At 38.7% G+C, this 24,476-nt stretch overlaps 1 protein-coding gene across 4 annotated transcripts in view; it reads right to left on the bottom strand.

Moving 5' to 3' along the window:
- Nucleotides 1–24,476, bottom strand: part of LOC131072832 (anthranilate synthase alpha subunit 1, chloroplastic) — a 211,056-nt gene that overhangs the window by 2,077 nt on the left and 184,503 nt on the right. For all 4 annotated transcript variants that reach the window (XM_058009114.2, XM_058009112.2, XM_058009113.2 and 1 more), the window contains 2 exons: nt 12,993–13,073; nt 12,746–12,832 (listed from right to left, as the gene is read on the bottom strand). In XM_058009114.2, coding sequence (XP_057865097.2) covers nt 12,746–12,832; nt 12,993–13,073 — 168 coding nt within the window. The remainder of the gene's footprint in view (nt 1–12,745; nt 12,833–12,992; nt 13,074–24,476) is intronic.

Below are 24,476 nucleotides of genomic sequence, written 5' to 3'. Positions count from 1 at the left end.
GTGTTCCTGATGCTCGTTGCTTCTTGTTTCACTCTTTAAATTGATATTCTCTTTGATATTAGTAGATTCATTATGATTATTATGATAATATTGATTCTATACTCTGGATTAATTATTGATGTTAGGTCATGATTAGCTTTGTAATTATTCGCTATTTAGGAGATGTGGTTCCACCTTTCACTAATATTCCGCCTTATGATTTAATCCTTCTCCTCTTAGGAAGCAATAATGTCTGCTCCTATTAATGACAAAACTGCTTGACATCAATAACAAAAGAATCCAACATTGCATTTAAGCTTTGTGCTACCGGCAATTGGTGTCCAATATGTCTTTCTAATGTTGCATTACGATCAAGATTCAAATCTACAAAAGCATTTTAATTCAGTCTTTCAACATTTTAATGTAGTAGTTGTGAGTTGATAAGTGATGCTCACCATTTAGATAGTTTTTTAAGATATGCATTAAGTTTTTGTAATAAAAAACATGGACAGAATTTTATTTTAAGACTACAAACTGTTTTTTTGGAGGCTGCAATCTCTATAAAATGGATCTGGTTTTTTATAATCCCTAACTTTCTTGCAAACCTGATTCTTAGAAAGTTAGAAGTCTCTTCTAGTTAATGAGTCTTCAAGAACTGATTAGTGACTATGTTGGCTGGTCCATTCAACTTAGCTTGATCCGTTTCAGATCAATTTATGTCCATGTAAGATAAGATATAAATAACCCGAGATAGGCCCTATTGCATCCTTATTTGTATGCTTAATATCTAATCAAGGGAAACACAATGGATACTTAATGGAAATGCATCTGGTACACCAAAATTTATGTCATAGCTTGGATATTACACTCAGAGAGGCAGAATTAAATCAAGTTCATATTGGGTCACTAGTATAGTATTTTAAAGGAAAAATAGCAATTCTTTCATCATATTGCCTATCCATGATTGCTCTGATGATCTAAGAATGCACCTATTAAATTACATAGATCGCGCCATTGAAGTATTGCATAATGCGAAGTCTATTAAACTTTGTGTAAAAGAAATTCATTAATTTGTATACATTCATTAAAAGAGGAAATAAAAGTTCCAACATGTGAAAAAGGGAGATATTCAATGCGACTACATGCATCTATAATTAAATCTTTTGAAAGGAAAGTATTAACAGAAAGAGAGAACCTTCTCATCATCATAGAATGCATATTTATACATTTGAAATGAGAAACATGAGTCTGGAACAGTTTCCTAATTTTGGGGTTAGAGAGTTAAGATTTAAATGAGGAAAGAGATGGGAGGCCAAGGGTGAAAATTTTTCTTTTTGCTCAGCAGTAATAAGCTAATTTTTGTCTACATGAAAAGTAAAGGTGAAATCACAAGGTCACACACTCTATGAAAATTATGACTTTTGGTTATATTCAGAAGTATGCAAAGATCTTATGGGCATTAGCATTTTGATTTCAATTAGAATCAATGGGGGGAATCAAGAGATAAATTGCAAAACAAAGAGGGTGCAGGAAACTGGTCCTACATGTTGATTTTTTGTAGCTAGGTCCGATCCCTTCTAGGGACCGACCTAGTACTCAAATGTCAAAGTGGCCTGCGGCCTTGACATTTAGAAATCTCAGCTTGATATCCGATTAAGGGCAGGCCGTAAATAGGGCGAACTGGTTAATACATAACTTGTAATTATGAAGAGGTTGAGACCTATTCATCTTGCCTTGTAAATAAAACATTTGATTTAATTGTAACTTGGGGCCAAAATCTAAGGTGGCCGACCAAGGTTTAGGATAGGATGAATTCATATATATGTAAGATGACTTGTGAATCACAAGTCATCAAATCAATCAATGAGCGAATCCTATCTCTGCTATGTGCAAACTTCTGCAATCATCATCCTCAAGTTGATCTATGACAGCGAATTAGTCAGTGAATTATCTTCTAGCTGTGTGAACATATTCCTAGGCCTGCCAAACCTGCTCCTAGGTCTGTTGAGCCTGCTCCAAGGGTGCCAAACCTAATCCAAGTGTGCCGAGTCTGCTTCAGGCTGAGTGACATCCATTCTAGGGCAAGCGAACTTCAGTATATGATCTGAAATCTGCATTCGGGGCAATTGTTCAAGTCTGATCTGAACTGTGAATCAGATAAGTTATTTGTATGCCCTAGAAAGGCAATGTTGTAGTTCACTGTTATACTTATCTAATCGGATCTGAGATTTCTTGCTGGGTTTTTCACCTCCAAGAGGGAGGTTTTCTCATGGTATCTTTGTGTCTTGTGTGCATTTTATGTTTTCTGTTTATCACTGTCAATCTGATTACTAAAATTAACACTACAGGGGTTCTACTTTAATCTGGAAAATAATTTGGATTAATTTACTTTTCCTAATTTAGTTAGTTAATAATTACATAGATACGGTCCAAGTCACCAGGTTCGAATTCGAATTCAAAGTTTGACAGCTTTGAAATTCGAATGAAACTCGACGAGAAAAAAATTCGAAATGTATAAAATTCGACATTAAATTCGGCTTATATAATTTTTTATATATAAATAATATATCCAATAAACTATTAAATTAGTTTAACTATTATTTTTTTTAAAAGAAAGATACTAAATTTAAATTTATTATAGTTAAATATTAATTTTTTATAGAAATTTAGTTTATAAATAATATTATTGACATCTAAGTCTTTTTAAATTAAAAATAGAAGTTTTTAGTGTTGAACTTGAACTTGCAGGGCGTCGCTTGGTCATGTTGGGTGTTGAACTTGCAGGGTGTCACCTCCGTTCAGATTTGCAGGATGTTGTTTGGTCATGTTGGACACCTTTGTTCGTGCTTGTAGCTTCTCCAGCACTGGATGTTTGTGAATAAATAGACTCATGAAGGAAGCTTACGGTTTTTAAAATACATTTTTTATTAAAAACTCTAACCCATCTACCGTACGAATTTAAGACGAACTTAAACGAATTTTTTAGGGTTTTTTAAAGTTTGTTGGATTTCGAATCTCGTGGATCAAATTCGCCAAATGCGGTGACTTAGGATACGGTAGTTCAGAAAACTAATGATTAATATCAGCATTTCCATTTTCAGTAAGTTAAAAATGCACAAAAAATGACATTGACTAAAAATACTGATTAATATCAACTTTTTATCAATATAAAATTACTGATTAATATGATAAAATGTAGTATAAAATGCAACAAAAATCAGTAGGAAACTACTGATTACTATCAGCATTTCCATTTACTGATTAATAATTGCATTTTATCAATTTCAGTCACGAGGACTGAAGATGACAATACAAAAGTACAAAAAAATACTAATGATTCATAAGATGACAATACAAAGACATTACAAAAATAAAAAACAATACTAGCACATTAGAAAGATTAAGGACTACATATGAAATTCTTGCATACGTTACAAATGATCATTCACATACTCAAAACCAATGATCTTGAATTGGTTCAAAACCGAAGGAGGATTTGTGAGAAGGAACTAGTATGTCAACAACCCAATGTCATTAAGAGTAAATATGAAATTCTTGTATGCATTACATATGATCGTACACATGCTCAAAATCAATAATCTAGAATCTGTTCAAAACAGGAGACTTTTCCTGAAGGAAATACCCTCTCCAAACTAAACAAAAGTTTATTGTGCTTTAAAAACTAAGATAATTTCAAAGTTGCACTGGGAGACTAGCAAAGTACTATTTGTATTCATCAATGATTTCTACTACTAATGAAAATGTACCTAAAACTAACAGGTTCTACATCTCATTTAGAGATTGGAATAAACTGGTAAGCCAAATAGGTTCAAAAGAACCACATACCCCTCATTTTATGACGAAAAAAAAGCACCCATACTTATTCCAAGTTGAAACAATACAAAAATTCCATCTGAAGTTGCAAGATATTCTGAAATACCTGGCAGCTGGCTGCTCACGTCTCTGTCACATGACCAAAGTACCCTTGATTTTGGCTTCTTTCTCCTCTGCAGTGACCAAGATGAATTCCCTGTTGCCATGCAACACAATATATAGTAGATTTGTCACTACTTTTCACACTTTAGCAGGTTTTTTGGGGTCTTTGTAGTAGTTTTTCAATCAAACGTTTTAATCGTGATGTTATGCACGATTTCAATGTGATAAAAATTGTTGATGCTTTTTTGCCGAATTTTTGGGAAAAATAGGAGTCAGCTGCAACTCTGATTAATCGGGATCAGTCACAATTTTTTCCCAACTAATGATTCTTTGGTTTAAGGTAAGGCCAGAACATTCTAAATTTTATTTTTGAGTTTGAGTATGAATACATCTTTGAATTAAATTTTCAATTTCTCATAAGGATTTATTTTTAATGTTTTTTCCAATAAATAGGGATGTGTTAACCCTCAACCTCGCATCCATCTATAAGATGCATTCCTAACCCCATGTTAATTTATACAATTTTTCCACTTGTAAATGGAATGCTTCTATGGGCAAAATTATCAACCACAGAGCTAAGAACGCAGTAGCCACAAATGCTAGAACAAATCATGGTGGAAATACTCTAGTTGAAAGCTATATGCCTTCGGAGCTGCTACCAAATCGACACTCTGGTGATATACCAAAAGAATACCCCCTAGACATAGGGACCTCAAAAATAACAAATGACTCCAATTTGGACTAAGAAGGGGAGAGCAAATTTGAGGAGGAAGATATTAATAGAGTAGCCATAAGATCGCTTGATCAAAGTTAGGGGAGAAAGGGTAGAGGGGCTTGAAATCAAATAAGGTAAAGCTAAAGATAGTGGGGATTGCCAAGGGGTAAATGAAACTTAGATCAGGGAAGGACATTACCCTTCCCGAGTCACCATGAGGGCCTTAACATGGAAACAACAAGTGCTTGGTCAAGCAACAAATTGACCAAGCCAGAATAACTGTAGTTTTGTTGCAAGAAACAAAGTTGGATGTAGAAAGTTCTGATAGTTTAATGGCTAAATGGCGTCGAAGGTAGAAAGTTCTGAGAGTTTAATGGCTAGGTGTGCTCTAGAGTTCAAATTGCATTTCAATTTCAGAGATTGATAAAGATTTGAATAGGCAATTGGTCCAGGTTAAGTCTTCATCCTTTAAGGATAGGTTTTTGATGTTGAATGTGTATGGGCCAACAACACTAAACAGAAAAAGAGAGCTTTGGGAGAGGCTTTCAGGGATAATTTGAGCTTTGGGAGATAGGGAGCTCCTTGTAGGGGGTGACTTTAATGCCACCAAAAATGGATCAAAGAAGAGAGGGTATTGTTCGGCTGACACAAACACAAGTGGACTTTCAAAACTTCATTGACAATAATCAACTGTTAGAAGTGCACATGAAAAATGGGGTTTATGCTACGAGGAATAGAAAGGCTGGCTTTACAAGAATTGCAAAAACGCATGATTAATTTCTCCTATGTGGTGGTTGAGAGAACTCTCACCTGTCTCATGCAGCATCAATTATGTCAATCTCAAGTTCAAACCATTTCCCAATTCCTATATGCTTCCTTTCGGATGTTATTCTGGATAGATGCCCATTTAAATTTGAGTCTATGTGGCTAAGAGATAGTAGACTACAAAATTTAACGACTAAATGGTGGGAGTTTATGCCATGCTTGGGAAGTACAAAGATGTTCTCCTTCTTCGAGAAGCTGATTTATATTAAAATACAACTCAAGGGATGGAACAAAGCCCACTTCAAAAACATCTTTGATGAAAAACACAAAATTGAAGAAAAATTGGTTGATCTAAATGATAAAGTCATCAAGAGGATGGCATGGATGCCTCTGAGTTTGAGAGAGAGGAATTTTTGTTTGGGGAATATATGGAAGTCTTAGCAAGAGAATAAATCTTCTGGAGGCAAAAGTCAAGGGAATGTTAGTTTAAGGATGGGAACAAAAACACAAAATTCCTTCATGGTTCAATAGTATTTAGAAGAAGTAGAAATAAGACAAACCAGATCAAAAATGGATCAAGTGTAGTGGTAGAATAGACATAAGAGATTGGAGTTGAAGCAGTTAGATTCTTCAAGGGATTGGAGTTTAAGCAGTTAGATTCTTCAAGGACCTATTGAATGGAAACATAGCACACAATGACCATCACCGAAGGGAAATCCTAGATAACATCATTCTATAATTAGTACTGAGCAGAATTCGATGTTAATGGTGCATGTCTCGGAGTTTAAGGTAAAACAGGCAACTTTCCAATTGGGTGTGGACAAAGCTCCGAGTTTGGACGGATTCCTTGCAAGCTTCTTTAAAAATTTATGGGCATCATGCATAAAGATGTGGCAGAGGCATTAGAGGAGTCGAGTAAGAGGAAAACCAAGTTTAGGAACCTGAACAATACTTTTCTTGCGCAAATTTTAAATGAATCCTAAGCAGAATCGATGAACAATTTTAAATAGATTTCACTATACAACACTATCTACAAAATCATCACGAAAGTGTTGGTGACTCAACTGAAGTTAGTCCTACCAAACATCATTTCCGAGGAACAAAGTGAATTTGCTCTGGCGAGATCAATCACAAAAGGTATCATTTTGGCTCACAAAGCTATTCATACAATTATAAAAGCTAAAGTTGAAAGCATGATACTAAAATTGGACATTAGCAAGGCTTACAACAAAGTTGATAGGAAATTTATTACAGGTAATGAGAAGTTTGGGTTTTGTAGAAATTTGATACAATGGATCAAGAGTTCCATTGGTGGACCACATGTTATAGTTTTGGTGAATGGAAGCACCAATCTTTTTTCAAGACCTCTTAGGAATTAAGACAAGGAGATCCAATTTCACCCTTCCTTTTTATCATCCTAGTTGAAGCCTTGGGGAGATGTAATCTCTTCTTCCTACAAAGAAGGGAAATGGGACAAGGTTAAAGTTGCTCCAAACTTGGAAACACTCATGCATTTGCAATTCACTGATGCCACTATGCTATTTGGGTTGGCTCGTTTTCAAGAAGCAAGAATAATAAAAGTGGTTTTAGAAAAATACTGTAACATCTCAGCACATGAGGTGAATTGAGGTAGATAAGACATTTTCTTCCTCAATATGGCCATCAAGAAACAATAATTCATTGCAAGAATCCTAGGATTCAAGATAGGAAAATTACCTACAAAGTATCTCGGATTGCCTCTCTTTGTAGGGGCCAATAAACTGAAATTATGGGAGAGCATTATTCAAAATGGTGGGACCAAGATGGAGAATTGAAAAAGAAATGGTTATCTTCAGCAAGGAGGATTGTCATATTAAAACCTGTTATTTCTGCCATTCTGAATTTGTGATGTCATGCATCAAAATGCTGCAGAAGGTTGGTGACCGCTTTGATCAGATGATGAGGAAGATCTTTTGAAATGCTAGCAAGGACCAAAACAAGATTCCTTTAATTGCCTAGGAAAACATCTGCAAACATCTTCAAGATTCTTTTGAAGTGGTTCTTGAAGATTGAACATGGTACATTTCAGCTTCCAGAGGGCAAAAATCCTATTGGGAAGATCAATTTCGGTGGTGGAAGATCTACCCTAGCTGGTGATTTGGTGGACTCATCCAGGTTTTGCAGTTCGATTCAACAATCGAGGTTAGTAAATTTTGTGATGTCTTCTTTGAAAACAAAATTTTAGAGTTTGTGATTTTATAAGGTATTGCTACCTTCACTCTTGTTGGGCATATAACTCAACCATTTCTTGGCATGAGCTATTTGATTTTGATTATTGGCCACCATAGTTTGTGCACTTCTTAATTGGTCAAATAATTTCTAGTCAATGGATATTTCAGATCATTTTGAAAGAGACAGTTGGGTTTTGGTGTGGTATTATTCTTGCTAAGCCGTTCTTCCTACTTGGACGCCTTTAATAGCTAGCTAATATTTGTGAGTCAATTTAAACTAATCTTTTGTGTGGCTTTGGAAATTGTGATCGAGATACCTTTTAATATTTAAAAGGGTGACTATGTCTGGAGCGATTTGGATGGACGGGCTTTTCATTTCTTCCCACATATTTACATGATAGAGGGTGTAAGAGTTTTAAATCTTGTTGGGTATATCCGTTGGCTCCTTCAACGGCAACCACTCCTTACATTGGAACAAGCTTTCACAGCGGGGTATACATGGATCTTCTTGCAAGGAAATAGGGTTTGGAGACTAGTCTACTTGTCTATTTCTTGCTGCTATCCTCTTAACAATGTATCTCTAGAGAATAGGATTTGTTGTGAGTTGCAATAGGGTTTTGTGTGGAAGAAATGATTCATTATATTGAAGAATACTTGTTGAAAACTTTGTGAGCTAGATGCTTGGGTTAAGGATTGGACGTGGATACCCTACAGGGAGCTGAACCTATATTTTGTGCACAACTAATGCTATGACAGTCTGATTACTTGTAATTTCTGCACAATATTAATCCATCCAATCTAGTATTCCCAACTAAGGAATAGAGATCTACAAGTTGTATTGTTGTTACTTTTTCATTTGGGGCTATGTTAAAGTCACAATTCCTTATTCAATCTCTGTAGTTGTAACAGTTCATCCATGAAAGCATTATAGCAGATTTCTTTTCAGCTTTGTTGTATTTCAGTCATTTCTAATTCAGCAGTGGTCCGTTATGTTTACTTTATCATTGCAAATATCAATGTACACGATAGAACTGCACAGTATCACTACAAATATATACACCAAAACATTATGGTAGTCTGAAATACATGTTTAGCAAACAAGGAAACATTCCTGTATAGAGAATGCAAAACTGTTTGACAAAATAACTCAAAGTGTAAAGCACAAAAAATTGAACAAAAATTTAGAGTGCATATTGCAGTTAATTTATAATGGCAAATAGAGAAGATTCTGCATCCGGATCAGCCTCAAGCTCCGTGCTTTTAGTGCTGCTGCCACCATTTGTAGGCACTCATCCTATAGGAGCTAGAGATCCTACTTGGAAATATGGCTATCAAGGACCGAAACCTAGGTCAGTTTATTGGATTAGATGTGAAAAAATATATCATAGAGGCATAAAGCGCCTCAAATACCATCTTGCAGGCATTAGTCACAGTGATGCTAAGGCTTGTCCTTGGACCACCAAAGAAACAAAAAGAGAGATGAATGGCCTACTTGCAGCCAAAGAAGAGAAAAAATTGCAAAGGGAGAGGGCAAAGGCAACCATGGCAGTAGCCATAGCTACTTCTTTAGGTGGTCCAATCCAACTAGAATCAAATGAAGATGCATATCAAAGCATAGTGGGCTCTCTTCATAGCCCACAATCTTAAACAAATCCACCACCACCTCCACTTCATCTACTTAAAGTAGACTGCTGGCAACAGCACCTACACGCATGCCACATAGTTTTTTGTGCCTGGAAACATACCTGGAGCACAACCATTTTTGGAAGTTATTGGTGGAACAGGGAGATGCATGAACATGCAGATATTGCATGTGCTGATTTTTGGTACTTTAAAAATATTCCTTTCAATGTGGCCAGTAATACTTATTAGCACAATTTGGTTACTGCATTAACATGTGCCCAAGCTGGGGGGTTTGCTTACCCTCTGGGTGAACAGTTTAGAACATACAGATAGAACACTCAATGCAGAATAATAATGCCATAGATATCAGATAAAACATAAGGGATGCTATTCCATTCATAATCATGTGTGTCTTTACAAGTTACCTTCCAAGGTATATAAAGGTACCAAGGGGGTGCGAGGGGCAACCGTCGCACCCGTAACTACCATCCCTCGGTTACCGAGCTAACAAGGACAAATACAACTTAATTAACTAGTTTTATTCTCGTACAATATTGCCGCTAACATAATCCCCCCCAAAAAGAAAGGTGGTCTCCGGATGACTTACAAACAAAATGGGGATACATTGCTACAATAGAACCCAAAATCAAAAACTAAGGGGGTGTAGAGGGCGTCCCTGATGAAGAAGGTGCCGGTGGTAGTGTAGTGGTGGAAGCCAATCACCCATGCAGCTCGTACACCTGCTCAGTCCTCCTCTTCAGATCTTGTTCTGCCACCATCTGCCTCTCCATTGAAGTCTTAACCATATAGGCTGCCTCCAACACCTCCTTATCCTTCTTGTCGACGCTCTCCAATGCACTGACCAATCGAGTCTCTAACCGAGCTTTGGATGCCCTTTCCTCTTCCAGCTGCATAACCAAGGCAGACTTATCTGCTACCAGAATGTCCATTGTTGTCCGAGTTTGTGCCACTGTAGCCTCAACCTCGTGAAACCTAGCAGTCCGCTCCTCCCGAGCCATCACTGTTGCTACACGCAAGGCCTTAGCTGTGGATGCCATATGTTGTGTCCTCTGGAGCTCAAGATAGCCTTCTCAAAAAGCCTGCTCCACCTCTCTCAATAAGGACTGAATCCGGGTCTCGCCAACCCCCTCAATGAGGCGCCAAGCCTCCAGCATCCCCAGGTTCTCCGTCTCAGGCCACCCGGCAGACTCAAAACACCTCACAAACTCTTCTCTGCATCCTGTGCGAACAAAAGCCAACAACCTACAAAACTGATATGTAAGGGGAATTACAATGAGAGGGAAGAGGGAGAGTGTGAGAAAGATAGATGACAAAAGTACCTGGAAATGTATAGCAATATACAAATGTTTGAAAAATGTATAAAGGAGAGAGGGAAAACAGCCAAGAGGGAGAAAGAAGGAGAGGCAAAGACAGAATGGAACAGAAAGAGAGAAGGGAGCAGGAGGGAGAACAAGAGCAAGGGAGAGAAGGATAGAGAAGCAGAGGAGCGAAATGGGAAGGAGATTGGGGCTATTAGAGATTCAAAAAGAGAGGGAGGGTGTGGGAAGGGGAAGGGGAAGGGGAGATGGAATGTTCTTAGTGGGTGTGCTAACTAGAATACACCCAAAGAAACATCTATGAATACAAAGAGGCATATAAAATACAAAATATACCATATGCCTTTGTTTAGGAAATCATTCAGTTATATATATACATAACATATAGAAATGTGTGTGTGTGCGTGTGTAATGTCCCCTGTTTTTTAATCTCTTAAGATCTAAGACCGATTTCTTATAATTTCAATTGCAAGAGACTATCTTCATTAAAACTTATACCCAAAATGAATTTGGATAGTCATGATACGCTTATTGCAATTATCTACTTCCTTTTATCTAATGCATTTGTAACAAATGATGGAAATTATCCTTGGTCTGCAATGATTATATTTATATCCAAGTGCCTTGGAGAATAAGGTCGATATGAATATCTGATAAGAATCCTTATTCAATTGATCTAGATGCCTTTCAATATATAAGAACTCGGTAATGAAATATATCTATAAAAGTATATATCTAATTTGCTGTCTCTGATAACTTCTTATTATGAATGCGATCTTAACTATTAAAGTGTGTATATATCAACTGTTGTTCCTGACATTACTTTACGTATATGCACATGGTATTTGCTACTGACTGAGAGTACATAATAATCCCGATATATTCTTTAAAGTATATGCAAGAATACTATTGTTGACCGGCCAGATCTGATCGCTTATTCAATATGAGGCTTGTAATGGCAATGATCTAATGATTGCTGGTAACAGGCTATCGCTGTTTCAGATCTTACTTGGTTGGTTCTTGCAATTAGTGTGGATATCGTCTCTGCCTATCGACTCTTTCTTAACATGCATAGAAGATATTGTTGATTGGTGGAATCACCAACTTCAGCTGCGTATGCACTCTATTAGAAATAAAAATAGTAATTCTCAATCGATCCCTGTTGGGATGCGTTTGACTTGCTCTTATACTTGTAAAACCGAAAGATTTGCATCCCTAGAGTTTGATGAGTCAGGTCTCTTCTTGATCTCTTCATGACCATTAGTTTATTATAACTAATCGTGTCTTATGGTTTAAGTAATCACTGATACTACCAATTGCTGTCCTTGTCTAAATCGTTGCCATTGCTACCATACTAAGTGCATAATATTTACTGTTCATAATATTGACAACTCTTTATGTTCTCTCTAACCATCAATTAGACATGCTTGGTTATTAATGACAATATGATTGAAGGATGATGAATATACAAATCGCTATCTTAACAATCGCTGACTAATCGCTTGATTAGTCTCTTCTCCTTAGATCAATGCTTGTTAGGATGCCACAGTTGACTTACTTGTATCATATGCTATGTGCCCATATATCGTCCTTGATAAAAGAATCTCTATTTATTATTGACCTTACTCACTATTGATGTATACGATGGAGACTTGTTATTACACTTCGATGGCTGGGATCATTTTCCTTATTCTCTTTCTGACCAGTTCGCAATAGACATTGATATATAGGATCGCCAATTCAGATATGGTTGATATAAAGATCGTAAAGATTGTTTGGTCCCTTTCGAATCTTATTTACAAATTCGTCTCCATGGGAGACTTCTCGAATTTGAATAATCTCAATGGGTATTGCTTATGGTAACTAATCTTCGTTTGGGAATGGGACATTACAGTGTGTGTGTGTGTGTGTGCATGTGTGTCTACAGATACCCCCAAATTGTGGAAAAATCATTTCTAGATAGCACTTTGGAGTTGGATGTCTTTCCAAGATGGCCACCAAATTGAGTCATTTCTATTCTAGTAAATCTTATAATATATATCTGCTAATACCTATTAGCCAAAACAAACCAAATCCAAGTGCAAAAAGATAAAGGATAAGTTTCATTAGCCTATTTAGCAAGCCAGTTTCCAGCCAGTGTAATTGAAAATGACAATAGTAAATTTTGAAAACAATACAACCTTAGGAGCTCCACTAACAGTCCCAACAGGCAAAGCTGCACGAAGTGCATCCCAAGAAGTTAAATCTTCTCGCAATTCTCCAACAACCTGAATAAAACTAAGAAAATTACGGACAGCATATTTGCAATAAATAAACTTGTAATAACAACCATATCAAGCAAATAATTTAACAAATAATTGTTTTATAAAATAATTTGTAAGCCATTTTTTATGAGAATAAAGATCTTGTAAGATATTAGAGACTCACTGTAGAACTAATGTGCATAACATGAGAATATCGCTCAACATTCATAAGTCTTTCCACCTTCACAGATCCGGGCTTTGAAATCTGTTTCCAAGGCACAATGCAGATGAGGCTACATATTACAAAAGCAATAATAATTCAACCTGCATTATTTCTATTATTATCATTTCCACTTTGTAAGTCTGACATAAGAAATTATATTTCTCTATCATTGTATGCTGATCACTGAAAGCGCCATTTATAGTGGCACCCTTCACAAAGAAATGACAACAGTGAAAACAAACAAGGCACAAACTTGCAATGGTATGATCATAACTCCCTTCAAAAGAAATCATCCGAGATGCCCTTTCTATTGTAGAAGTTATTTGCAAGTGTGTGTCTACCTTAACTATCATCAGATTATGATTGCAGCTAAAAATATTTCTTGACAGTATTAATTTTGACTTCCATGGAGTCCATCTACAATAGAGGCAGCTTAAAGCATATAATGTATAACACTTGACTTACACATCAAACTAGTAGGATCCATTTGGCAAAGAAATAAGCCTTTTGTAAAAGGAGATTTCTGGTGTTGTGTGAAATTGCCGTCCATGAGATGAAAATCAAAGGGATTTCACATGGTATATATGGGAGAATCACAAAAGCTATAAACATACATAAACAACTAATAAGGTAAAAAGTAAAGACCGGCTAATAATAATTTCTCATGTATATGCATTTGATATAAAGCATTATGAAACCATTTTAGGGATGTCATATATGGTGAACACTAAGCTACTATTGATATAACACTTTTACAAGACTCAGACTGGGCTCAAACTCAGCAACCTGATTTTTAACAAGTACTCAGATTCGGCACTCAAACCTGACCAAGACTCAACAAAGGCTTGGCAAATTGAAAAAACCATGAAATATAGAAACTTTTATGGATTTATAACTTTTATCATGGACACATCAATAAATAAACTTTAAAGACCCAATAAACTAATCAAATAGAAGCTACTTTGGCCCAAGTATACATCAATCACATGAGCATAAAAACAGATTTTTATTGAAGGAAACAACAATTTTTTTAAATAAATATTGTCAAATGCTTTAGGTGTACAAAACTTGTGGACCATGATATCCATGGCATCAAAAAGAAAATCAAAATATGGAGACATGATCTATGGTAGAAAGGAGTTTGTATCCCTCAACCCAACTTTACTAGCTTTATGTAGAGTCATGAACTTGTTTCTCAAACAAGTCTACAAATGTTGCTAGCTCTATGTGGAGCATTACTTACGATAGTGTTAGACTCATCAACCACCAACTCCAACAGCAGGGAGGCATCACCATCATCGTGATGTGCGCTTAGCTCTTCAATCTCAATAACCTCCTCGGTTGCTGGTCTCTCCTCCCACGTGGTGGGCTCCCCTAGAATGAACTCATGCTATGCATCCCCTTCCTCTTTCTAGAGCCGAGTGCCCACCATGAGACTTGGTGATGGCGGTGGAATCTCGACAGTGCTCACCTCAAATTTGTCCAAGAAGCTAATGAGTCTAGTGTCTACCTCCGATGCCACCACCCTCTTGGCACCTAGTGTGGTACTCTCAAGGGTACTTGTAGGAGTTCTGGATGGCTTCCACTGTGCCAAAATAGCAATGGGGGTAGGCTCCTACACTCCGTGTGGCATAAAGATACAACTTGTGTTGGGTGCCACCAAGTGTGTCGTAGGAGACAGTTGTGCTACTGAAAACTTGACCTTCTTTCTTACCCTCTCCATTGTAGCCCCCTCGGTAACCCCTTCGGTAGTTGTCACCTTCAATGAAGGTACAGTTCTCTTGGCCATTGTCACCTCCATGGCCAATGGTTCCTTCTGCCTACCTGTTGTGACCTTTTTCACACATCGCCCCATTGCAAATGGGGACCCTCTCTTTTCTTGCTTTTTAGGGTTTTGTTAGTGTCCTATGACCTTTTGCTACAGTTTCACCAAGCCTTGTCCGGTTCAGAGCATTTCAGGCCCTGACGATTGAAAGTTAGTTTTTGCAAGTTATGTGATTCTGAAATGTGAACACCACCAGAGTGCTTAGAAAGGCCAAAGGACGAAGATCGCAATAGATTTGGATGAATTTGGACAACTTTCTATTTTTAGAAAGTTTGCTTTTTTGCTTTTTCCTATTTTTTAGGAAGTTTCGTTTTTGGCATTTTTAGCCCGATCCCCGATATGGCTATTTTTAGAAAGTTTTCCCTATTTTTTAGGGATGTCTGCTTTTTGCTTTTTCGGGATGCAAACCTAGGGTTTACACTTGCACCACTGACCAGCTTCGACCGGAACTCTAAAATTCCAAGTTTTGACCTAAAAAAGCTAAATCCCTAGATTTTAGGCTTTTTGCTTTTTCGAGATGCAAACCTAGGGTTTACGCTTGTACCACTGACCTGCTTCGACCGCGATCCAAAATTTTCAAGTTTTGACCCAAAAAACTAAGTTCCTATATTTTAGGGGGTCATGGCACCTTCAAAGGATAATCAGCTCAAAAAATCATCTTGATCCTCAAATGTCCTGAAATTTGGCTAAGTTTGGAATGTCATCCTGATCCTGAAATTTGACTAAGTCTGGAAAATTGGAGAATCCTCCAAAAACTAGATTTTGCATTATTAGTCCTAGAGGCCCGAAACCACTCTCAAACATCCTGACAATATATATGAAATATAACTTAAAGTATAAGAAACTTATACTTAAATGTTATATTTCATATATAGTCCACCCTCTTGAGAGCCTCCAAAAGTCCGCCTTGAAGAGCAAAGGTCTAGAAGTCCGCCCATGTTGGAGATGTCTAAAAGTCTGCCATGTTGGGAGGTAGACCAAAACTCCGCCAAGATGGGAGAGATGCTTGAAGTCCGCCCAAGAGTAGGGATGCCTAAAGTCTGCCCTAGGAGGTGTCTCCAAAGTCCGCTCAAGGTGGGAGAGATGCCTAAAGTCCGCCTTAGGAGGTGTCTCCAAAGTCCGCTCAAGGTGGGAGAGATGCCTAAAGTCTGCCTTAGGAGGTGTCTCCAAAGTCCGCTCAAGGTGGGAGTGTTGCCTAAAGTCCGCCTTGCATGGAGCAACTCCAAAGTCCGCCATAGGTTGAAGAGGCCATGGTGGCCAACACTCCAAAGTCCGCCATGTATGTGTAGGGTGCATAGGGGTGTAGCCTAAAGTCCGCCCAAGCATGCCAAGTGATGAAAAGCCAAGTCTAAACTCCGCCATAGGTTAGAGAGCCATGAGGAGGTGTCTCCAAAGTCCGCCCAAGGTGGGAGAGATGATAGAAGTCCGCCCAAGTTGGGGACACCACCAAAGTCAACCCAAGATGAGCCGCCACCAAAGTCCGCCCAAGACGGAGGTCATGTAGGAGCCCTCTCCCAAGTCCACCAAAGTAAGAGAGCAAGGTAGGAGCTACCAAGTTTAAAGTCCGCCAAGGGTAAAGAGAGCTATGAGGAGGGACCTTCAAAGTCCACCCCATGCCTTAGCCAAAATTTCGCCTTGATGGAGAGCCATGAGGAGAGACCTTCAAAGTCCGCCCCTTGCCTTAGCCAAAATTTCACCATGTAGGAGTCAACACTCAAGTCCGCCCCACCTAAGGAGGTCATGTGGGTGCTAAGGCCCAAGTCCGCCAAGGTTGAAGGGGGCCATTAAGGAGGCCATGTAGGTGCCAAGCTCCAAGTCTGCCATGTTGATGGAGGTCACGTGGGTGCTAAGGCCCAAGTCCGCCAAGGTTGAAGGGGGCCATTAAGGAGGCCATGTAGGTGCCAAGCTCCAAGTCCGCCATGTTGATGGAGGTCACATGGGTGCTACGGCCCAAGTCCGCCAAGGTTGAAGGGGGCCATGAAGGAGGCCATGGAGGAGCTCACTCCCAAGTCCGCCATGTTTGAAGAGACCATGGTGGAGCTAAGCCTAAAGTCCACCCCACTTTGATGGAGGTCATGTGGGAACAAGGGTCAAAGTCCGCCCCAATGCCTTAGCCAAATTTTCACCATAATGGAGGCCAAGGAGGAGCTCTAGCTAAAGTCCGCCATACCTTGGAAAATATCCAAAAGTGCGCCAAAATTCAAGAAAATTGGAAATTCAAAATTTAAAAATTTCACCAGGGCATTGAAAAGTCAAACACAATCAATATGATGTCATCTAAAATTTCGAATTCGAAGACCAAAATAGAAAGTTTTTCAAAATGGAATATTGGAAGATTTCAAACTTGAAAGTCAAAATGGAAAGTTTCTAAAAAGGGAAATTCATGGATTGTCAAATATTTTCCAACCTCAACCAAAATAGAAAGTTTCCAGAGAAGAATATTGGAGGATTAATTAATATTTCGAACTTATAAACCAAAATAGAAACTTTTGGAAGATATTTTCAAAATTGGAAACATGACCAAAAACTTTCCGAAATAACTGGAGATGAAATTAGAAGTATTTTTTTAAAGGTTTCTACTTGAGAATTTAACCTTGCTTACAAATACTTCATTTTAACATCATTATTACATCAAAGAGTTCGAAATTACTAAGGAAAGCTTGGTAAAAGTTCAGTTCGAAGAACATCTGGACAAGGATTTTGACATTTTTTGGAAGCTGGATAATCGCTTTAGACCAGATTTTTCGCGGATTTTTGGAAAATAATCAAGCGCGAGAAGATTATAAAACCTTCATAAAATTTTCTGAATATTTTCGAGAGGATTTCTAGCCCTGTTCTGCACATTCGAAGGTAAAATCCAATTCAAAATGCAGATTTAATGGATTTTTCTGAATATTTTCAAGAACTTGAGAAATATTTTTTCAAAATTTTTTTTTTGAAAAAAAAATATATATATATTTTTTTGTTAAGTATGAAAATTTTCGAAAGTTTCAACACTTGATGGTGACTTCAACCAGCCTCAAGGCTGAGGGTCTTGAGGTGAAAATTCAATTTTTATGGCTAAGTATGAGAGTGAAAAATGGAAAATTTTCCAACACTTAGCCATTTCGCAGCCCCGATATTTTTTTCGAAATTTTGCAGAAATTTTCTAACTTATCTTTCCTTTGGATTTACAGGTCGCAGGAGGAAGTAGAGGCGGGATCATCATCATAGAGATCGCAGCCGGATAAATTTCAACATGGGCCTGCCCTCAGCCAGTGCTTCAGCCTGACTTGGATTTCAGCGATGAACAAGAACACATTATCACTGAGCTGTATAGCTTGGCCTGGTCTGTGAGAAGAAACACTCCTGATTGGTATCGCATGAGTTTTATCCTTGACGAGGAGTTAGACATCGCCGCACGTATTGATGCACAAAATCAAAGGGAACAACAAGAAGTTAATCCACCTCCCATACCTGCTCCTGCACCGCCTCAGCAAGATTAGAAGTGGCTTATGTTGGGATGGCGTCTCGTCATCTTTTCCAACCAATCAGATCGCTCCAAGTTACCATGTCCAGATTCAATGAACTTGACCCATCCAGAAGCTTCTAGAAGGGCACACGTCACAATATTCTATTTTCATAAAAGATTTATTTTTAGCAAGAAGGACAAGTGTCCCAAATGTAATTGGTCGAAAGTAGTATTTTGGGGAAACCCTAATTAGGGTTTGTGACTATCGATCTTGGCCCTTGATCATTGTTCGATCTCGGCCATTCATTGATTTTCAAGAAACTATATAAGGTTGCCTCCTCTCATTTGAAAGAGGTGAGGTTTTTGATGTATTGTTGCTTAAGGTCATTTCCAAATAATATATTGCATGTGTGTTGCTTTGTAATCTCTATTATTTGAATGATTTGCATGGTTTCAATTGCCTCAACACTTAGTTAAAATTAACTTAGATTTGCTTTCAGTGTTGTTAATTCGAATGAAGGATTTGATAAGTATCAATTGATGGTGTATCTCCACTCATACTTTTGGTGCATGGATGATTTCCATCTCACCGTGCAAAGTTAGTCTGAGCCCATCCCCTGTGCATCCCAACATCTCGATCATAAGCACAACCCATTGAAGATTGCACCGGCCTTGTGTAGTTGTCCCTAGTGTGGCGAAGCAAGGTTTGGTTTCTCGAGAGCACCCAATTGATACCGTCTCCAGAATTCGTAGGATTAGATTAGCCTTCTTGAACTCTATCCCTTTTTCCCTTTCTTTTGAAAGTCTAAATCCCAAAAAATCCCCTTCCCAAAAAAAGAAGAGCCTAAATTGCTAAATCCATCTAAGTTCAGCAGTTCAAAAGAATACTTGTCAAACGTAAGTCCCCCTTGAAAATTTCAGCATACACTACCCAAGAAGCTATTATGACACCTCATGAGCGTTAATATATTGAACAATATTATCGGCGGCACACTTTAAATTAATTAAAGCGGAGATAGATATGGAGCGGTGTTGTGACCATTTCACACATCGCCCCATTAAAATGGGGACCCCCTCTTTTTGCTCGTTTTTGCTCGCCTTTCGCTTTGTTTTTTTAGGGTTTTGATAGTGTGTTAGTCGTCTGGATTAGGGTCAAGCCTTAGGGTTTCCGTTACTGTGTTTTCAGGCCAGAGTCCAGTCAATCTTGAGAGCTTTTTGAGCTTCCTCTCGTAGGATGCAATTTTGAAATAAAGTGAATTCGCCAGAGGCTAAGTGAGTTGGTCTAGTTTCAATTGGAATTTTGAATGCAGAGTCCAAATTTGTCTAAGTGTGAATGATGAGATTTTTTTGATTTTTGTCCGATTGAGTAATTTTGACCAAATTTTGAGATTTTTGATAAATGATCCCGGGCATTGGAAATGACTTGTTTTCGCCTTATGAAGTGATTAAAATCCCGAAATCACGATATTTTGGCCTGTGGGAGCAAAATCGCTCCTGTCCCTCAGTGAAGGACCGGAGCTTGTTTCTCGAAATCTTACTGTCCTTGCAGGATCCAAACGAATTTCAGAGTGGAAGTGATAAAGGGAGGCATGTTCTTTCCGTTGAATATAATTTGAAGAATTTCACAAGCGTGGAAATGTGCCAGGAGCAAAAATCGCTCCTGTCCCTCAGTGAAGGACCGGAGCTCAAAATCAAACATTGCCTTGTCCTTGCAGGATTTGAACAATTTGACGATTTGAAGAGATCAAAAGAGATATGTTTTATCAGTTGAATATAATTTGGAAGTGCCTTCGTGAAGAAAATTGGACTTAGAAACTAAATCGCTCCTGTCCCTCAGTCAGGGACCAGGGCGAAATTCAGTGATAGCTCCCGTCCCTCTTCCAAGGACCAAAGCGAATTTTCTTATAAGGCATGTTTTGGGCAAAGATCAAGTTAGTTTTGAGTTTGAGGCAAACAAAGAGGGTGTAATGAACCTATTGAAGACAAATTGAAGATTGCAAGACACCTGATGAACTCCAAATTGGCCTAGGCGCTCCTGTCCCTCAGTCAAGGACCAGAGCGATTTTTGCCTTAGGTCAATTTCTCGCCAAGTTTGAACGAACTCCAGGCCAAAGATGAATGAAATGGGGCACTACGAGACCGTTGAAGATAAATTTGGAAGTTGGCAAAGTGTAATTGAGCTTGAAAATGAAAGTTCGCTCCTGTCCCTCAGCCAGGGACCAGGGCGAAATGTTTGTTATTATGCCTTCCACTCAAGTTCAAACCACTCCAAGTCAAGATGTAAGGTGGCAAGGACGTTTTGAGGTGTCTCGACGAAGAACGAAGTTACAAGGACCGCCAAAGTTGAAAGAATTGCACCAAATGCCCAAATTCGCTCCTGTCCCTCAGTCAGGGACCAGAGCGAAATTTTTATGGAGGCTTAAGTTTTGAATGATTATCACATTCCGTACGTTCAAAAGGGATCAAAGGACATCGTTTTACATTGTGAAGGTGATCGCAAGTTGATGGAAACAAGGATGAGCCCAAGACACCAAAATTCGCTCCTGTCCCTCAGTCAGGGACCAGGGCGATATTCACTATATTAGCCAGTTCATCCAAAAATCATGCTAAGTCAAGGTCGTGCGAGGTTGCACAGTGTCAAGATGTTCTTAAGAAGATAATATGCAAAGAAATCAAACATCAAAAAGTGATCAACTTGAGCAAGGAGACAAAATCGCTCCTGTCCCTCACCAAGGGACCAGGGCGAAAACTATTTAAGCATCAAAATGCCTTGCTAAGGACGAACAAAATAGGCATGGAATGGAGGAATAACATCATTGCTTGCCACATGATGAAGATTGGTGATCGAAGAGACAAAGGTCAAGGAGAAAACACCAAGTTCGCTCCTATCCCTCACCAAGGGACCAGGGCGATATTAACCTCAGGAGGCACTCATCCACGAAATCAAGTCGATCAAGCTCAAGATTCCTAGCAAACATGCCAGTTTCAACGTGAAGATGGAGGTTTTGAACGTCAAACGCAAAAGAATCAAGGCTAAGATGATAATTCGCTCCTGTCCCTCAGTCAGGGACCAGAGCGATATGGTTTGTATCTTTCCACCTTTTCAAATTTTGGCGCTAACACATTTTTTTTAAATTATTTTAAATGCTAAAGATCAATAAAATTTAAAAATTCAATTAAATAGCATTTTAAAATAGCGCATGGTATTTATTAATTAATTTTGCCTATTTAAAAAAAAAATCGAATTTATTAAAAAGCGAAGGCATTTAATTAATTAATTACTATTTTAAATAAAATTGGAGCGCTTTGATTTAAATTCTTTTATTTGCAAAGTCGGCCATTGGTTTTTATTAAAATTGCTTTTAATTATCTTTTTTTTTTTTACCAAGTCGGCCTAGAGGTAAATGAGAGGGGAGCGCCTATAAAGGGAGGTGTTTATTTTCGTTTTCAAATCATCATTCGAATGTCATTTACATGCGAATTTGGAGGTGTGCGAATTTCATAAAGGAGAAGTGCGAATTTAGCAAAGGAAGTGGTGCGAACATCATCCAAAGGAGTGCGAGTTTGATTAAAGTTGAGCGAACTTGCTATCATAACATCAAAGACATCCCAAAGGTGGCGAATTGCTAAGAGGACGATCATTTGAAGAGAGATCGCGTGGACAAGCTTCAAATTCTAAATTTTGCCTAGGCGATTCTCTTTATTTTCCATTTTAGAGTTAAGCTTTCAAGAAAGGTATGACGATATGAATTTCTTGTTTTGATTTTGAATTTTGATCGTCATAGCCTTAAATTTTGATTTTTGAATTTCGGATTTCAGTAGCTCAATCGTTTTTTAGGAAATGATAACTCAAAGACTTATCATGAAGTTTCCTAAAATTAATCCTTAATCTAATCTATGTTATACATTGCAAAATCTAGTTCTTATTTTGAAATGTTGTGTAGGTATGGCGACCCCGAAGGCGGGAGCATCCACCAGCCGTCCAGCTCTCATGAAGGAGGATCAAAAGAACGAAGAAGTGGAGACCAAGATCATGTCGAAATGGAGCAACATTGGAGATACCAACTTGGGCAACTTCAGCACGAAGAAGTTTCGAGAGGTCCCTTACATTGGCAAGCCATCACCTGTCGCTAGGAGGATAATTGAAAGTGGCATCATTAAGGCGGCCGGCTTCCCTCCAGCAGTTCAGTGCCATGAATTGATGATCGAGTGTGCTCGTCATTATGATCCTCAGTCCAGAACGATCGTGTCCAAAGAAGGAAACACTTTAGCTTATCTTTCCGACGAAGCTATAAGTGAGGCTTTCCATCTTCCAGAGCACAGGGATATGGTCTACAAGAGCATAGAAGGAGCCAGGTCCATGTACGAAGATGATCCAGATGCTTGCCTAAGCATCATCAACAAGAACTGGTTACTCAAGAGTCGTCCTCGCCTGAGCAAGATCCCGAACACACCACATAGGATCGATTTCCAGGAGGAGTACAGAGATTTGATAACGATGCTCAACCGAGTCACAGGAGCCCCTCAGGCCTTCTATTTTGAGAAGTGGATGTTCTACTTCATCCAGGTGATAGTTCAGGGAAAAGGAACAATTCATTGGGCTAGGATGATTAGCCATTGCTTGGATGTTCAGTTAAGGAGACTCAAGGCTACCAAGTCCTTCCACATGAGTTCATACGTCATATATGCCTTGATCAGGAGCTTTGAGTACGCAGGACTGCCTCACAAAGGAGTGATTGGAAGAGTACCCGGCGAGGTCAGAGTTTGTGATTCCTATGTCCACTTGCATCATCCGCCAGGAAGCAACTACAAGCTAGTTAATGATACCTTCACAATGAACATCACAAGGACATTGCAAGGTGGGATTCACAACAGATTATCTCAGGATGCACAAGAACTAGTAAAGAGGTACGGTGCTTGGTTTATCCAATTTCCGAAGTTTACTTATATTAGAGTGCATGGATGTCCTTCACCTCCATACATGTTGCCGAGATATCCGACAGACAGAATAGTGTTACTTGAGGTAACAAGACAGTTGGCAGCTTATGCGAAGGCATTCAGACACAGACATGGGAATGGAGTTCCTGTACCTATCATCTTGGGCAATTCAGTTGAGGTATGTCCTAATGCTTTAGCCATGGATGACGCAGAGAAGGAGTTAGCTTTGTTTTCTTTTTCATCTTTTGCCTTGAGAGAAAGCTTTGATCCACATGGATACATAGAGGAGACAGTCGGTAGAAAGTTTAAGCATGAGTTTCAGATAGAAGATTTTATGATGAATCTCTTAGACGATCTTGAAGTGAAAAGAAAGATGCATTCTAGATTGCCTTTGGATTTCATCAGGAAATGCAAGATTTACAGAGTGGCCGACCAAGTTCAGGACAGTGGCAGACATCTCCAATCATCCTATGATCAAGAAAGCAAATCAGTGAGGTTAGATTGGAATGAACCTGAAGTTGTGGATTTAGATGCTTTGATGGCTCCAGTCTTGTCTTGTACTCGCAGATGGGTTGACGTACAGCATCAGAAGTTGAGAGAATAGGGCATAGCTATGACTTTCACTTTGGAAGAGAAACCAGCCGAAGGTGGAGCAAGTGTAAGCGAAGGTAATCCCAATACCAGAAATACAAATGAAGGCAACCTTCGAAGCACAAGTGAAGGCGATCTCCATCCAAGAGGCTCGAAGAGGAAAGAGAGAACTGAGAAGAGAGAATCTTCCAAGAAGAAGCAAGGGGCCAACCGAGATCGTTCATCTGGCACATCTTCTCGACAAGAGAAAAGGACACTTGAAGTGGAAGAGTCTATGGAGTCGATGGTACAGAATGATAGACAGGAAGAGGGACAGGCACCTCAAGGGTCACCAAGTGGATCTCTCCAAGATTATGAGCTAAATGAAGACAAGAACAATGACGAGGTAACATCTCCTCCCAGAGAAGAAGAAATATTGCATAAGGAGATACAGGTTAGAGAAACAAGCTCTGCCATTCCAGATTGGTTGAAGGAAAGATTAACAAAGGTAATTGTGATCGAGGACGAGGACAATGTGATTGATTTAGAGAGCCTTGTTGGACATTCTCAAGAAGTGACAGAAAGGAAGAAGGCTACTAAGATGTCCAAGATGATCAGAGATGAGACTGGATCCAGAAAGTTACAGATAGCTACATCGGCA

This window comes from Cryptomeria japonica, chromosome 5 (genome assembly GCF_030272615.1).
Source record: "Cryptomeria japonica chromosome 5, Sugi_1.0, whole genome shotgun sequence".
Lineage (NCBI taxonomy): Eukaryota > Viridiplantae > Streptophyta > Pinopsida > Cupressales > Cupressaceae > Cryptomeria > Cryptomeria japonica.
This window is presented reverse-complemented; position numbering and strand designations above follow the sequence as displayed.